Raw genomic sequence first — 16,844 nt, 5'->3', positions numbered from 1 at the left:
AGAAAAAATCCTATTTTCAGACTTCTAACATCAACTCAATCCAAGATCATTGGAAAAGCACAGTACCACAACTGACACAATATATGAACAAATCTACAATATATACAAACTTTTCTTTAGTGAAGACATTCTCTAGGTAGTCCCCCCAGAGAGCCCAGGCCTTCACCAGGGTGTCATGCATCTGTACCGCGGCACTGAACGCCTTGTTAGCATCGTCAGAGCGCCCGATTTGAGCCAGGAACATCCCCTTTAATGCGTAGAACTCCGCTGTGAACTCCTTGGTGAAGTACTTCAGATTGGTGGACTCGATTACTTCCAGGCCCTGGAATAAAGTATTATATCTGCAATATTTTGTGTTTCTGTGTAGAAAAATGAGAGTTTTCAGTTTGGACAGAGTTTAATTTGATTACTGGTACTTGTTGATATCAATAAATGTTAACCAAACATTTTGCTCTCAAGATATTTTCTTTGAAATTCCATATATATTTTTTTTTCAAGATTAAAAATAAATTTAACACACCTTTTTTTAAATTAAATTATTATACTAATTTCAAATTTGTCAGATATTACAAACAGCCGAATACATGTACATAAATCATCAAATTATTCATCAGAATTATATCTGGTCTTAGCTATATAGGATATTTATATTTTTTCTATAAAACAATCTCTTATCCTTGTACACACATTACTGTCCTGTGAGATTGACTACTAACCTCCTGTAGTTCGTTTTTGCCCATGGTGCCAGCCATCTGTAGATAACACTTGACCTGCTGTCTGATCTTCTGGAAACAGTCCACGATGGGGACACTGGGGATTGTGTGGATCCTACAGTGGATTCAAAACAAAGGTACACATATATTTATCTATTGCAAATTACATTCATTTTCCATTTCAATTTCTCACTTAGCATGTCACAAAATGTATGATTCGTTCTACATTTTACAGGAAATTGATCAGAAAATCAAAATGAACTGGCATTGAGGAAGGAAATATCTTCAATTCTCCAAAGTTCTTTCTCAGTTTTAACAAAGAAAAGTTTATCTTCATACAATATCGTAATTCTTTTTTCTTTACAAGTATTCTAACCTGCTGAGAGAGTCCAGACAGACCCCAGTCAGTCCATGTTTTCTGGCGATTTTACCAAAGTGGATGATAGCCTGAGCTGAAGCATGGACTCCTAACATGGAATGGTTACTGTTTTGCTGTAGGAGAAAGGAGAATGATTGTGAACACATTGAACTAATCTGCTTTCAGTAAATAACTGAAAAAATGTGTCAAAGAAGTTGGTCTTACCGGGTCTTGCTGAGCGTGGGAGTCATAGTGATTGACAATGAACTGATAATGGTGCTGTCTCCAGGTAAAAATGTCACTCCAGTGGGACAGGTCATCAGATATCATTGGCAGGCGGTTCCTGTGGGTAAAATGGTTTCTGTGATTAATATTTAGAACTAAAAATTGCTTTAAAAAAATCCATTTTCCAATTGCAAAATTTCTAACATCTAGTTGAACCTAAATTAATGCAAATCTTTTCATAGTGTTTAAGAATTTTTTTCTGATACCGTTTTTGAGTTTACAAATTTCTCTTTGCCACATACCACATTTACCAAAATTAATAAATTACTTTTTCTAACAATGCAGAAATTAATCATAAATCTTTCCACAACAAAGCAGTATTTCTTCTGTAAAGAATTAAAGAAACCCTGACCTCCAAGTTTTGACGATTGCCTTCATGTCGTGTAGACTAGAGCTGCGGGTGATGTTGGCAGGCTGGAGACCCTGGTTTATCTGGGCGGCCTCCTGTAGCTCCATTATCTGCTGCGCCGCCTGTAGGAGGGGGACATGGATGTGGGACACGATGGAGGGCAGGCGGCGCCACTCCTTGATGGCTAAATTACTGGACACCTCCACCAAACGCTCAATCTACAATATACCACCATCTTATATTAGAAAATACAGAAGGATCAAAACCTAATCAAAAATCAATATTAATATTGAATCCTGGCAAATCTAAATTACTGCATCAATTTTTTGGAAAAGATTCAAACTTTTGTCACACAAAGTTGATAAAAAAAAAATAAATCAATCATATATCATGTAATCTAACTATAACAATGACATTGTCTACATAGAAATAATTATTGTAACTGACAGTCAATGAGAAATGAGCAAGGAAAACCATCTTTCAATGCTCACTGACAGATTCTTCAGAATCAAAAGGAGACATTACCATGGTAACCATGTTGAGATGATGGTCGTCAGGGTGACAGATGGCAATATAACCTCTGTACAGATTGACCTTCCAGGCCATTTCTTTAGGACAGCTTAGCTCCACCTGGGAACATCAAAATAAGTCATTCAAATAATTTAGCCAATAAAAAAATAATACTGCTTCATTGCAGTAAAAGATTGAGCTTCTTTTAGACTTCAATATAGCAATTTTGGAAAAGTTTTCTTTCCAAAGTCTGGATAAAGGGAGGCAACTTTTATATAAATTTGAAATAACAGAGCACTATGACACATCGCAATTGAGTACCTGTGCAAGGGCATCCTTCATGACGGACCAGTTAGGGACCCTCCAGGCACTCTCTAGGACCAGGTGGGGGTTGGTGTTCCCTTTAGAAGTGGCGTACTCCAGCAGTAGGTCCCACTGGTTCAACTCCTTACAGCATCTACAAGTACATACAGAAACAAGGTTTACCTTTTGTGAAGTTTCTTTATTACTGAAATTCCTAAAAGCATATACATGTACTTAACACAGGGTTATTTTCACCCTTTCACATTTGCAAACAATTTTGTCTCATTTTTAATAAGTCTAGTTTTTTGTGCCTACAATCTTATATTTAAAGTGGTCAACATTTCTCACATTTCTCTTTGAATTTAGTAATAATATTAATAATGTATTGCACTTTGTAAATAAAAGCAGTTAAATAACCAGGCTGGAGTCAAATACATGATAGATGGAGCTGAGCTTTCCATTTTTAAATGATTATCATTATTAATGACCTGATCCCACTGGTTCAACTCCTTACAGCACCTACAAGTATACACACAGTAACAAGGTTTTCTTTACCTGAGTTTTTCTTCTCTTTTACTGTCAAATACAATATACGGTGCTGCTACATCCTTTTATGTAATTTTTATTTTTAAATTACTAGTTAATGATTAATTACCTGCTGGGCAAAACCGGGGCAGTGTTGTGTTCCTGTCGGGCCTTCGTCATACACTGAAATAACATGGCAACAAAAACTCAATCAAATTCTTCTTAGTTCAAACTTCTCTACTTAGTAAAGAAAATTTCTATGAACACAGACCATTGAGTTGTAAGATTACCTGTTCATAAGCACTCTGTGCCTGTTCAAAGAAGCCGTGCTGTTCGTAGGCTATGGCAGTGTTGGATTCTGGGAACTTGGTTCGTTTCTGCCAGAGCCCAGTCCACATGTCTGATTCCTTCAGCAGAGAGTACAGCTCACACAGGCAGTCCAAAGTCTCCTGTTGTACGGATAATCAGGGGAGGTTAAAGCAAAGTGAATGAAAATAATTTCAGTAAGAATGAATCTGATGTGAACAATGCATGCATTAAACATTGTTACAAGAATGGATTATTGCTTTATTAATTTCAAGAGCTCAAGAAAATGAGGTTTCCTTTTTCAAATCTAAAGATAGGTGATAAATAGGAAGTTTAATTAACACACTCACCTGTTGAGATGACTGGACTGGCTCAAACTCGTACTCGCTGCCTGGACGATTCTTCAGGGCCTGCTGAGCGTTGTTCTCAAACGCGAGTTGTTCCAGCAGCAGACAGGCTCGGTGCCAGAGATTGTGTGTCTTACCCAGATACTGCAGGAAAAAACTTACAGATGAATACATGTAACAACCTTGACTTTTGATCTATGGACTTGATTTTTTAATATAACTGCATACCCTCTACAATTGGCAATTTATGGGTGAAGTCTGTGCCCTACTGGGCCAAGGAAAAGAAAAATATGCTGGACACAAATATTTTTCAGCCTGGAGTCTATAGGGCACACACATAGTGGGATCCAAACAAATATGACAATTTATTAAAACAGTACATTATAAAATTTCAATTCTCAACAAAACACAAGCTAATTAAAACAAAGGTGTGAGAGTGTAAGACAAATGAGACGACTCACCTTGAGTACGGCTGGTCTGATCTGTACGGGGGGCACCACATGAGACAGCCCCTCCAGGAAGGTGTGTATAGAGCTGGGGTGGCAGTCCTTCTGTATTACGTGGCTCCCACTGCACATAAAGGGGATCAGCTCCCCTGATATCATCTGTAATAGAACCACACGTAAACAATACACACAACACATAAAGGGGATCAGCTCCCCAGAAAACATCTGTAAGAGGAACAAGTACATAAATATAAACATAACATGGAAAATGGGATCTCAGTATATGCGAGGACTAAAAATAAATTCATAAAAACCTCCTTTTGCCCTTTAAAAATCCACATTTCCCTATTAACCGCCCCTGCATTCCAAATTGCCCCTTTATTTTTCAATTGTCAGGAAATAAACCCCCTGTACAGTGATTAAAATCATCTAGAATCGTATAAAAAAAATGAAAGTGAAAATTAAACTTGTCTATTAGCTGATTTCTCAGTGGAAAATGAATATTAATTTAGCATTTGGGTGAATTATCTTCACTTTCAGTAAAGTTGGAAATTATTTTAGTGGTTCCTTGTATTTTTTTTTATTTTCAAAAAATTTTTAAAGTTAAAATATGACATTAGATATCATAAAGAGAATACCAAAATAACCGCCCCCTTTTTGCAATTTTCTAAGCGCCTGGGGTGGTAAATAGGGATTATACGGTATTCCAAGAACTTACATTATTTATCTCTTTTTTCCATACAGAAATAGAAAGAGTATTTTCCCTCTTTTCCTCCGACATTTATTTCAAGAAAATTCATTAGAAAGCACCAACCCCTTGTTGTTTCTCAGAGAGGATTTTCCAGATCCTGGGGAAGATATCAATCCAGATACTGTGTGTAAGATCTGTTGTACTGTGACAGAGCTGGGACAGGGAGTTCAGGTACGACACAGTCTAAAAAAACAAGACAGGGCAATAAAGACACTGGTAATTTATAATACAAAAATTTCAAAGCTCAATACTTCCATTCAGTTTTTCAACCAAATGATCAAAGATTTCTTTGCTTAAACAATTATAATATACTGCTTATTTGACCTTCAAGCTGCAAGTTCTTGTTCAAACTTTACGTTCCTGTCATAAACTGCATTACGTTGTATACATAAAGAACTTGCTGACATTTACAGCCTACCTTGACCTCGCGGCAGCCCTCTAAGAACTTGGCCTGTCTCTGCAGTAGAGTGTTGATGCTTTGTTTGGGTTCCTGTAGGTCTTTCTTGGGAGGTTCCTTAGAGGAGGTGTTGTCATCTGAAGACACGCCCCCTAACTCCATGTCTATTTCCTCCTGTAATAAATAACTAACATAAACAAACAGAAGACACACCCCCTAACTCCATGTCTATCTCCTCCTGTAATAAATAACAAACGTAAACAAACAGAGGACACGCCCCCTAACTCCATGTCTATCTCCTCCTGTAATATATAACAAACGTAAACAAACAGAAGACACGACCCCTAACTCCATGTCTATCTCCTCCTGTAATATATAACAAACATAAACAAACAGAAGACACGCCCCCTAACTCCATGTCTATCTCCTCCTGTAATATATAACAAACGTAAACAAACAGAAGACATGCCCCCTAACTCCATGTCTATCTCCTCCTGTAATATATAACAAACGTAAACAAACAGAAGACACGCCCCCGAACTCCATGTCTATCTCCTCCTGTAATATATAACAAACGTAAAAATGACACGCCCCCTTCCATTAAATCTCCTCCTGTAATATATAACAAACATAAACAAACAGAAGACACGCCCCCTAACTCCATGTCTATCTCCTCCTGTAATATATAACAGACATAAACAAACAGAAGACACGCCCCCTAACTCCATGTCTATCTCCTCCTGTAATATATAACAAACGTAAACAAACAGAAGACACGCCCCCTAACTCCATGTCTATCTCCTCCTGTAATATATAACAAACATAAACAAACAGAAGACACGCCCCCTAACTCCATGTCTATCTCCTCCTGTAATATATAACAAACATAAACAAACAGAAGACACGCCCCCTAACTCCATGTCTATCTCCTCCTGTAATATATAACAAACGTAAACAAACAGAAGACACGCCCCCTAACTCCATGTTCTATCTCCTCCTGTAATATATAACAAACTTAAACAAACAGAAGACACGCCCCCTAACTCCATGTCTATCTCCTCCTGTAATATATAACAAACGTAAACAAACAGAAGACACATCCCCTAACTCCATGTCTATCTCCTCCTGTAATATATAACAAACAGAAGACACGCCCCCTAACTCCATGTCTATCTCCTCCTGTAATATATAACAAACATAAACAAACAGAAGACACGCCCCTAACTCCATGTCTATCTCCTGTAATATATAACAAACATAAACAAACAGAAGACACGCCCCCTAACTCCATGTCTACCTCCTCCTGTAATATATAACAAACTTAAACAAACAGAAGACACGCCCCCTAACTCCATGTCTACCTCCTCCTGTAATATATAACAAACATAAACAAACAGAAGACACGCCCCCTAACTCCATGTCTATCTCCTCCTGTAATATATAACAAACATAAACAAACAGAAGACACACCCCCTAACTCCATGTCTGTCTCCTCCTGTAATATATAACAAACGTAAACAAACAGAAGACACGCCCCCTAACTCCATGTCTATCTCCTCCTGTAATATATAACAAACGTAAACAAACAGAAGACACGCCCCCTAACTCCATGTCTATCTCCTCCTGTAATATATAACAAACGTAAACAAACAGAAGACACGCCCCCTAACTCCATGTCTATCTCCTCCTGTAATATATAACAAACATAAACAAACAGAAGACACGCCCCCTAACTCCATGTCTATCTCCTCCTGTAATATATAACAGACATAAACAAACAGAAGACACGCCCCCTAACTCCATGTCTATCTCCTCCTGTAATATATAACATCCATATACAAACAGAAGACACGCCCCCTAACTCCATGTCTATCTCCTCCTGTAATATATAACAAACATAAACAAACAGAAGACACGCCCCCTAACTCCATGTCTATCTCCTCCTGTAATATATAACAAACATAAACAAACAGAAGACACGCCCCCTAACTCCATGTCTATCTCCTCCTGTAATATATAACAAACGTAAACAAACAGAAGACACGCCCCCTAACTCCATGTCTATCTCCTCCTGTAATATATAACAAACGTAAACAAACAGAAGACACGCCCCCTAACTCCATGTCTATCTCCTCCTGTAATATATAACAAACGTAAACAAACAGAAGACACATCCCCTAACTCCATGTCTATCTCCTCCTGTAATATATAACAAACAGAAGACTGCCCCCTAACTCCATGTCTATCTCCTCCTGTAATATATATAAACAAACAGAAGACACGCCCCCTAACTCCATGTCTATCTCCTCCTGTAATATATAACAAACATAAACAAACAGAAGACACGCCCCCTAACTCCATGTCTACCTCCTCCTGTAATATATAACAAACTTAAACAAACAGAAGACACGCCCCCTAACTCCATGTCTACCTCCTCCTGTAATATATAACAAACATAAACAAACAGAAGACACGCCCCCTAACTCCATGTCTATCTCCTCCTGTAATATATAACAAACATAAACAAACAGAAGACACACCCCCTAACTCCATGTCTGTCTCCTCCTGTAATATATAACAAACGTAAACAAACAGAAGACACGCCCCCTAACTCCATGTCTATCTCCTCCTGTAATATATAACAAACATAAACAAACAGAAGACACATCCCCTAACTCCATGTCTATTTCCTCCTGTAGTGAGTATGATTATTTACATAAAACATTCAATGGGAGTTGTCAAAGTGAAAATTATTGTAATGCAAATGCACGAACATTACAAAAATTCTACAGGTCACCACTTTCAAACAATCTACATGTACAATGTACATAAGCATTTGACACATAGATTCTTAAATTCATCAAAAATACAATTTCTTTGACCAAATTCAATTCAAACAAAATTCAAAACAGAAAATAATAGATGTTTCCCTGACCTCTTCTTTGTTGGAGTCTACAGATTCCACGTCCATGGGTTCCTCCTTCATCTTCATGATGCTAGCGAAGGCCGCCCTCTCCTGGCTGTCGGCAAGGTTAACAATGCTGCTGGCCGAGGGCAGAAGGTTCATAGGGGAGGAACTCTGTATAGTGTGTCCCGTCATAGCTACAGCCAGGATCAACTGTAACACAGAATGTAGGTCAGGTCAATAAAATATAGGTCACAGGTGAAGAATAAGTCATAGCCACCGATAGGATCAACACAGAATGTAGGTCAGGTCAATAAAATATAGGTCACAGGTGAAGAATAAGTCATAGCCACCGATAGGATCAACAGAACACAGAATGTAGGTCAGGTCAATAAAATATAGGTCACAGGTGAAGAATAAGTCATAGCCACCGACAGGATCAACTGTAACACAGAAAGTAGGTTAGGTCAATAAAATATAGGTCACAGGTGAATAATGTGTCATAGCCACAGACAGGATCAACAGTAAAATAGGTCAATATAAGGTAGGTCAAACCCATAAACCTAGGTTAGATCCATAAAAGAAAGTTTCAGATATAATCACAACATAACAATAAGTTAAGTTAGACATTCTACTGTACACAATCCTTACATTTTATACTTAACCTTAAAACTTGGTGATGCATAGTTAACAATACATGCTTAAATACCGTATATACTCGCCTATAAGTCGGTATTTTGGGAGTTAAACTTTGATCACAAACTCCACGTCCGACTTATAGCCGAGTCATTAAAAGATCAGTATTTTTCTGGACTGAAATGTAGCATCTGATATATATTTCCGACGATTTTTGAAGAACAAGTATATATGTATAACCATTTACGCATTCAAAGAGTATACATAAAGTATAAGTATTTACTTAAATTTAATACTTTTATTTTGAAATACTAACTTATTTGTTTAATGATCAAAAATTTAAGGCCATATAAAATTGAAATCTTGGTTCTCAGGCCCGCGCGCATCCGTTTTGAGGTAGCCGCATTGCCGATTTTATTGTATTTTTGATAAAATAAAAAGTTGGTATTGCGGAGACCAATCCGGGAAAAAAAATTCCGACCTCATTTGTTTCGTAGTTTAGTATTCAAATATCACTTCCGGTAGCCATTTACAATAAGATTTTGGCTACTTCGTTTGAAAATACATTCGAGGACATTACCTACGATGTTTACACGCTGTTAAGCAATGGATAAAGCAGAAATTTTGACCAGAAATGGAAAGTATATCTGTGATTTAAAAAATTATCTTTATGTTAAAGAAAATCGGAAATTAAAATTTAAAAAAATACCTCCCTCATCTACTTTATTGCCAATAAAATGAAAAATAAAATGCCGCCCTCCCGCATCTGTTTTGGAGAAAATTGGCCTGAGAACCAAGGAATTAAATTTATATAGCCTAATATCGGCATTATTTAAAAAAAATATTAATGGAAATCAGGTAAAATCATTGCATTGATTTAAAATAACAAAAGGTTCTGCAAAAAGTTGTACCGACTTATAAACGGGTCAATGACAAATCATTCCAAATCAACCTAAAAAATACAACCGACTTATAGGTGGACCGACTTATAGGCGAGTATATACGGTACCTCAAGACACTGTTTGATCCAAAAATGTCCTCCCATGGACTCCCAGTTCTGTGAACACGTGATGTACAGCAAGCGATCAAAAATCCTCTTGGGTATACTGTTATCAAACACCTACAAAGTTATAAAGGATTCAGAATACTGACAAACAAAAATTGTGTTTCACAAATGCACAAAATCTTCAATTTTATGAGTAAATTAAAAACTAAACACTTGTACAGTAAATCTAGGATATGAAAAGGGCTCACTTATATGGAAATCTTGATTATATGGAACTTTTTTATGAATTCCTTCAATAACTTTTCACTAGCTATGCTTTTTGTATGGACTAAACAATCTTGGTTATAAGGAAGCAAAATTTAATATCAAGGGACTTCCTTCAGACTGGATTTTACTGTATGCTATTTTCTAAGTTACCTCTACAAACTTCTGTCTGATGGGAGGTTGGTTACATCTCAGTCCTGCTAAAAAGGCTGGCTCCAGTTTAGATGTCAGTTCTGTACCACTCAAACTTTCATCCCTGAATAAAAGAGATTCAATCAAAGGTTAATTAAGAGTTAATGAAACTGGATCTGCAAGGCATTTTCAGTACTGTATATAAACAATGCAACACTACACAACATAACGTTATTGAAACATTTGTTGTTTATTTTCCTTAAACACAAGAGAGGACTACAGGTACAATGTATCTGAGAAATTCATCAAAGAGAACAATTGTTTCAAAAAGAGAAACTTAAGTCCAACAAATTTGACTAAATCTTAACAATCCATACCTAAGATATCTGGATATCAATTGTACATGTAAATTGACTAAAGCTTATGATCCACCTCTGAGATTCCTGGATCTAACCAATAGATTTATATTAACTATTAAATCTAATGATCCACCCCTGAGATTCCTAGATCTTACCTGTAGATGTAATTGACGAGTTCCAGGAATTGAGCATTAAGTTCCTGTTCCTCAGGGAACCTCTTCTCCACGTGCTGCATCAGCTTGACCAGAAGGATGGCCTTCTCCCTGATGACCGGGGACTGGTTGATGGCTATAGGGGTCTGTAGTTAACAAAAACACAGGTACAGGTATTTTATGAGATAAACTAAAGGAACAAGCATTATGTTAAGTTCTGACAACTAGCATTCACATATGGAAAATTGGTGTGATGGATAATAAATTTCATAAGATGACTTGCTGAAACATACATGCATTTTTTAGCTTTCTTCCAAAAAAAATACATTTTCAGTGATCTTTAGTCATATACCAACTTCAGAATTTAGTTGTTGGTATTAATTATGAAGTTTTTCATCTGTATTTCTCAAAGTCTTTCTTGTATGTTTTCAATATCTGTATAATGGGGATGCACACAATGTACATGTATTTCTATTAGCCTGAAATCTACATTTAAATTACCTTGGTTTTGACCCAGTCCTCCACCATTTTAGTGATGGCTTTCATGACTTTGGGGTCAGTTGTTTTCTCTATCAGTCCCACTAAGATCTGACCAATGAAACTCTTCCTCATCTCAAGGGACATAACTCCTACTCTGTTCTTGACCAGATCCAGACTCAAAATCAACAACTCACTGGCCACTGAAATAAACAGAATACAACCTTAAGTTACAGAAAAAAGTCATTTTTTTCAACAGTGTATGTACATGTTCTTTAACATCTAAAATAGACATTGTACATTGCATAAAATGTACTTGTACATAACATTTCCCTAGAATCTCCAATAATTGACTGAGTCTGATCACAAGAATTTAATTTAAGACAACTACACAACCCCCATTCACAAAATTTTATCAGTGGACCAAAAATATAAGATGAAAAATATTAACTCTTTGTGTTACAGGATTGCATCTTTCCCCACAACAAGATTTCATATTGCATGTGTGGGAGGATCCCCCCCCCCAAATGAGATTTCACTCTGAACTTTATATATTATCTTACTAGGACTAGTCTCAGTGGAGGTGGGTTGTAGATGCTCCCTCGCCATCTTGTGTAGGACCTTCATGAATGTGGTGATGAGTCGGTCTATGTAACACTGGTTGTGCATACAGGCTGCCTTCAGAATCATCAGGGTACTGAACAGCTGTGTAGGGGAGCCATTGGTCGACCTGAAATATACAGTGTGTGCTCAAAAGTGAAAAAAATTTGGATAACAAAATATTTGCAACTGCTTGTTTACTCTCTGACTATAAGTGAGACAAAATTTGCAACAACTCTTGGTACATATATTTGCATAGCTTCTTTTGAAATATTCAACAATTTTTTTACATATACTTTGTCTTGCTTATTATTAACAAATAATTATCTTGCAAAAATAAGTTGTCACAAAAATATAGTAATGAAAATGACTTCATAACCTTATTAAAAAAAAAGTGAATTAAATTCAAACCTAATATAAATATTAATCAAATGCTTATTACAGTCAAATTCACTGACTTCTAATATATGACTTGACGTACTTTTCATAGTTGGTGAGTCCTTCGTACACCACTTTGCTGACACAGGCGTACAGACATTCCAGTTCCTCGTATTTAGACGCCACGTTAGAAGTGACCGGCTCCGTGGGGAAGAAACTCATCAGGCGTGACAACAGACCGTGGACACCGCGAATGACCTTGGTATTGGGGCAGGTCATGCACGCCGCAATCCCTCGCTGGAGGGGCTTAAAACTGGACAGGATTGTGTCCTTTTTCTGTAAAATAAGGTTATATAATTCGATCAGTAAATAGAGAGGTTAAGCATTTTACACTGTATAAACCTATGATTTTACAAAACATGCAACAAATTGTAGGGTACGTGTGAAACGTCATTTCAGCAAGGCACTTTACAAATCACTCATATCAAATAAATCTATGACTTGAAATAAAAAAGATATGTTGGATGTTCGTAATAAATTTTCAACTTCATACCAAATACCGCCTGAAAAATATTTATTCCGATTTGAGGAATTACAACTTTGTACTACACACGTTGTGTACATATTTTTCGCGGCATGCAAAACTATGACATAAATTGCATTAAATTTTTTACACATACACGTAATGACATGCCATTTATAAAGTTTTCTTGTAAATATCAGACATGCACAAATAAAGGGTATACCAGTCAAGTAAATCTCAACCCTTTTTTTACTGTAAAAATTACAGGATTGAAAAATTAAGTTTAATTTGTACATTTTTAATAACATTAGATTAAGTCTTTCATTTTTTTTTCTATAATTATGCAAAAATCTTGCAATATTGCAATCAGATAAGAAATAGACCATAAACAAAAATCCCCCTGACCAGTATAGTTAACAGAAAGCTGAGGAGTTCCAGGGCTGTACAGATGTTGTTAAAGTTTGGCTGATGATTCTCCACCGTTGTCAGGAGTTTGTCAAACCAGGCCAGCTTCAGCTCCGTATTCTGCCAGAAGTCAGGACGCAGCGCCATCTTCAGGAGAACTACACATCGCCTTGACAACAGCTCACCTGGGGACCCAGGGCTTTCGTTTACCTGGGCAATAAAAAGTTTATCATGTTCAGAAACATCATTACACTTGAGTATTTACTAAATTTTCCTTTCTTTAAAAAAACAGAACAGTATTTCGGTTCTTATTCTTACAAGTACAGCATTAAATGACACAACCAGTTTTGATAAAACTCTACCTGACATCTTACATTTATTTAGATATATATCTAATTTTACATTTACCTGACAAGCAATTCTCAGTAAGAAGTTGACCACAGCATCACAGTAATTCTTCTCTATTGGTTTACTACTCTCAGTCACACTCTTGTTACTCTGTAAATCAAACCACAAATACTGAACTCTGGCTATATATATTTTTATCAACTTTCTGATCAAAAACCTTATAAAATAAATTAATCTTGCTTATCAAAATATTGTGTCTTTTTAAACGGATAAAACATTAAGTTTGTATACACCTCACTGGGTGCTCCAGAGGAGTGTCGGGACCGTTTGGCCTCCTGAGGTGAATCCACAGATAGAGGGGTACCAGGGGCGGGACGCTTAGTTCCCACATTCTGCTGTGGGGCCTGGGTCAAATCAGGGGCAGGCTGAAAAATAATTATAAAATAAAATATTTTTCCATATGCAACTGAAAATGGAAATGGTGATATCATGACTAGGTGTACTCTATTCTACATTTTGCACATTGCTTTGCAGGCAATTAATGAAAACATTTTTGTATAAAATTATTTCAATTTTCAAACTTATTAAATTAACACTCTAATTTATAATGATAGCATTATAATACTGTATGAGTAAAGGAAAAAAAAATCTTAGATCCACCCTTGCACTGACCTCACTGACCTCTTGGTCGTCCTTGACCCTTTGAACTTCCCATTTAATGACCACTTCTGCCAGGTCAACAGCCAGCTTCCTGTGTTCTATGGTGGCCTACAGGTAAAAAAAAGACTTCTGTATTAAGCATCAGCTGTTTATATAAGCTTGATTTTACTTTATAAAAAACTTTTACTCTGCCAACTGTTTTACAACTTTAGATACAGAATGATTCTGAAGTGATATTGTTTATACATGTACATACACTGGAGGTGAATCCCAGCCTCTGTAGGGAGTTGACCATGTGAGGGATCAGGTGATGTCTGACTGGGTAATACACCTTGTAGTGACGAACCACCAGTTGTCTGAAACATGGAGGCAAACATTCAAGTACAATTTCTTCTTTGTAAATTGACCTCTATGCATAAAACATACCAAGGAGCACCAGATATTTTTCTGAAACACGATCACATAAAAATATATAGTTGAAACAATCCTTTCTTTTTTTTTTGCCCCCCCCCCCTAAATTGGGTATGATCCTTTGAAAGTTCCCTTGTTTCAAGTACTTACAGAATGTGAACAAGCTGAGCTACAGTGTGTCCCTCCTCTACAATTATCTTCTTGGTCCAGTGAGTCAACATGCCCTAATACAAACATAGAGTGAAGATGATTATATACATGTATGCAAGAATGTTGACATCTGATTTTCTTTTTTGAAATGTGACATCTCTCTTTTTGTTTTATGTCTCTTGAAACCTTGTACAAAAATTTAAGATTTAAAACACAGTATAATACATACATTTCCGTCTTCCATTCGTCCTGGCATGGCAGGGGTGAGGATCTCTAGTGCCTGTCTGACCACAGCCCGGGCTTCTACTGCATGGGCCTTCAGCAGGCTATGGAACACCTGGAAAACAAAGCACAAAAATTTAAACATACTAATTCATTCTGGACCATGAAAGAAAGATTAAAATGTGAGGAATGTAAAATGTCAGACCTGCAGTACAATGCGTTTATGGATGGCAAACTTAGCGATGATGTGGGACAGTAGGAGGTGTCCGTGGTACTTCGTGGCAGGGTCCACACAGTTCTTACTCAGCAGGCATGGCCAGGCAAACGTCATCAGGCGCCGCAGCTTGTTACCCTGCTTCCTGTTAAAAACAAAAAGAAATTAAATGAAGAGAGCAACAAAAGTGTCAGGAAAAATATTGAAATTCCTAAACTTTTAAATTATCAAAACAGGCACCCTTCTTATCTTTTTTAGTCTTTTTTTACTAATGGTAAAACTTGTTCATTTATATGACATTTCAGTCCTTATCTAGGACATACTGTAAATCACTTTTTATTCCCAAGTACATTATTTTCATGTAATTGAGACAGAGTGCTCACGAAAATATACAGTGTAACTTTCCCTTTTATTAGTATTCTTTAAGAATACATAGAGCAGAACCACAATTTGTGAAAATTTTGTCTCGCTAATGAAGAGTAAAATAAATGAATTTCTCACAAAACAGGGTGTCCAGTAAATTAAGTGATTTACTTTTCTCTAACTGTCTAAGTCAGACAATCTTTAACTTTATACACTTCTAAATATTCCCCTGTAGTGTGACATAAAATTAGATGGCAAAAGTGAGATGTCAACTCCTTGTTTTAGGGGACAACAAAAGACCAAATCAAAGTTTAGGAGACAAACACTTCAGATAACCTACTTGTTGTTTGCGTCGTGGATGTGAGAGGAGGCCTGCTCCACCAGTAGAGAGGACAGCTGTAACAACAGAATCCGGACCGAGTCCGACGTCCCAAAAGGGTTCTCGGGGTCGATGATTTTTGTGATGAATGCACTGATGACGTTCTCGGGGTTGTCCTGATCTGGGGTGGGGGGCCCCCCGATCAACTTCTCCCCATCGTTCTGCTCAAAGGCATGCTGGAAACACGGGATCAAGATGTGCTGCAGAATCTGGAAATGGGGAAAATTGTTGTTATTATATCACAGATAAATACCTGTCAAATACAGTACATGTATATGTTCAGTATATGCAAATGAAACTCACTAGCTTATCTCACAGGTACAACATTTCCAACAGATGGAAAAGTCAAGTTTAAAGTATCTTTCTTTCCATTACAATGACAATCATGTACATTTTGTTTAGGTAATGTTTACTACATTTGATTTTTCATACTTTTTCAGACCTGCCTACCCTTTTCATTGTAAGGGTGTAATTTGAGTACATTTTTGGTGGAATTTCAGAGGTAAAAGCATAATCAAGCATGTTTTTCCTATTTTTTTTTTATACTTTAATCCTTTTTTTCTCTCTCGAAACAACTGAAATTGTACATTACTAAACAAAGCTGGTATAAACTTTCCTTAATTTTTCGAATCATCTGTTGGCAAAAAAGTGTTGTAAAATTCCAGCATCCTATATCAAACTCAATTCAACCGTACACCCTTAATGAAGCATTTGATCAATTTGTATCAAATCACATAATTGAAGGCTTGCGTTTGAATGTTAAAACAAATTGTACATTATAACATTGTTTGTTTTTTTTTTTTATCTTTTTAACACTCACATTTTTCTATCTTATTCTAAGCAATGTTGAAGTAAACTTAATTGAGCATAGAAATGGCTGTACGTTTTGTAATGTCGTTTAATAGTTAACGTAAGTAGTGTCTTCTCGTCAAAAGCGTAAAATTAATATAAGTGGCGTAATAGCGTAATG

At 36.6% G+C, this 16,844-nt stretch overlaps 1 protein-coding gene across 1 annotated transcript in view; it reads right to left on the bottom strand.

The window, feature by feature from the left end:
• The window catches only part of LOC134278843 (transformation/transcription domain-associated protein-like), an 86,824-nt gene that overhangs the window by 8,474 nt on the left and 61,506 nt on the right, over positions 1 to 16,844 (bottom strand). Inside the window, exons 45-73 of the mRNA XM_062761148.1 lie at positions 15,836 to 16,083; positions 15,124 to 15,277; positions 14,926 to 15,033; positions 14,697 to 14,770; positions 14,392 to 14,491; positions 14,148 to 14,243; positions 13,769 to 13,900; positions 13,536 to 13,625; positions 13,128 to 13,337; positions 12,303 to 12,535; positions 11,785 to 11,951; positions 11,246 to 11,424; positions 10,748 to 10,890; positions 10,255 to 10,357; positions 9,841 to 9,951; positions 8,226 to 8,408; positions 5,312 to 5,464; positions 4,957 to 5,076; positions 4,158 to 4,301; positions 3,700 to 3,840; positions 3,334 to 3,492; positions 3,174 to 3,226; positions 2,537 to 2,723; positions 2,231 to 2,335; positions 1,709 to 1,923; positions 1,297 to 1,414; positions 1,090 to 1,205; positions 717 to 828; positions 111 to 322 (exon numbers count right to left, since the gene is read on the bottom strand). Of these exons, the coding sequence (XP_062617132.1) occupies positions 111 to 322; positions 717 to 828; positions 1,090 to 1,205; positions 1,297 to 1,414; positions 1,709 to 1,923; positions 2,231 to 2,335; positions 2,537 to 2,723; positions 3,174 to 3,226; positions 3,334 to 3,492; positions 3,700 to 3,840; positions 4,158 to 4,301; positions 4,957 to 5,076; positions 5,312 to 5,464; positions 8,226 to 8,408; positions 9,841 to 9,951; positions 10,255 to 10,357; positions 10,748 to 10,890; positions 11,246 to 11,424; positions 11,785 to 11,951; positions 12,303 to 12,535; positions 13,128 to 13,337; positions 13,536 to 13,625; positions 13,769 to 13,900; positions 14,148 to 14,243; positions 14,392 to 14,491; positions 14,697 to 14,770; positions 14,926 to 15,033; positions 15,124 to 15,277; positions 15,836 to 16,083 (4,166 nt within the window). The remainder of the gene's footprint in view (positions 1 to 110; positions 323 to 716; positions 829 to 1,089; positions 1,206 to 1,296; positions 1,415 to 1,708; positions 1,924 to 2,230; positions 2,336 to 2,536; positions 2,724 to 3,173; positions 3,227 to 3,333; positions 3,493 to 3,699; positions 3,841 to 4,157; positions 4,302 to 4,956; positions 5,077 to 5,311; positions 5,465 to 8,225; positions 8,409 to 9,840; positions 9,952 to 10,254; positions 10,358 to 10,747; positions 10,891 to 11,245; positions 11,425 to 11,784; positions 11,952 to 12,302; positions 12,536 to 13,127; positions 13,338 to 13,535; positions 13,626 to 13,768; positions 13,901 to 14,147; positions 14,244 to 14,391; positions 14,492 to 14,696; positions 14,771 to 14,925; positions 15,034 to 15,123; positions 15,278 to 15,835; positions 16,084 to 16,844) is intronic.

This window comes from Saccostrea cucullata, unplaced genomic scaffold (assembly GCF_032062105.1).
Source record: "Saccostrea cucullata isolate Sc308-1 unplaced genomic scaffold, CSIRO_AGI_Scuc_v1 ctg2493, whole genome shotgun sequence".
NCBI classification, from domain to species: domain Eukaryota; kingdom Metazoa; phylum Mollusca; class Bivalvia; order Ostreida; family Ostreidae; genus Saccostrea; species Saccostrea cuccullata.
The sequence above is the reverse complement of the archived record's forward strand: the minus strand, read 5'-3'. Positions and strand labels throughout refer to the sequence as shown.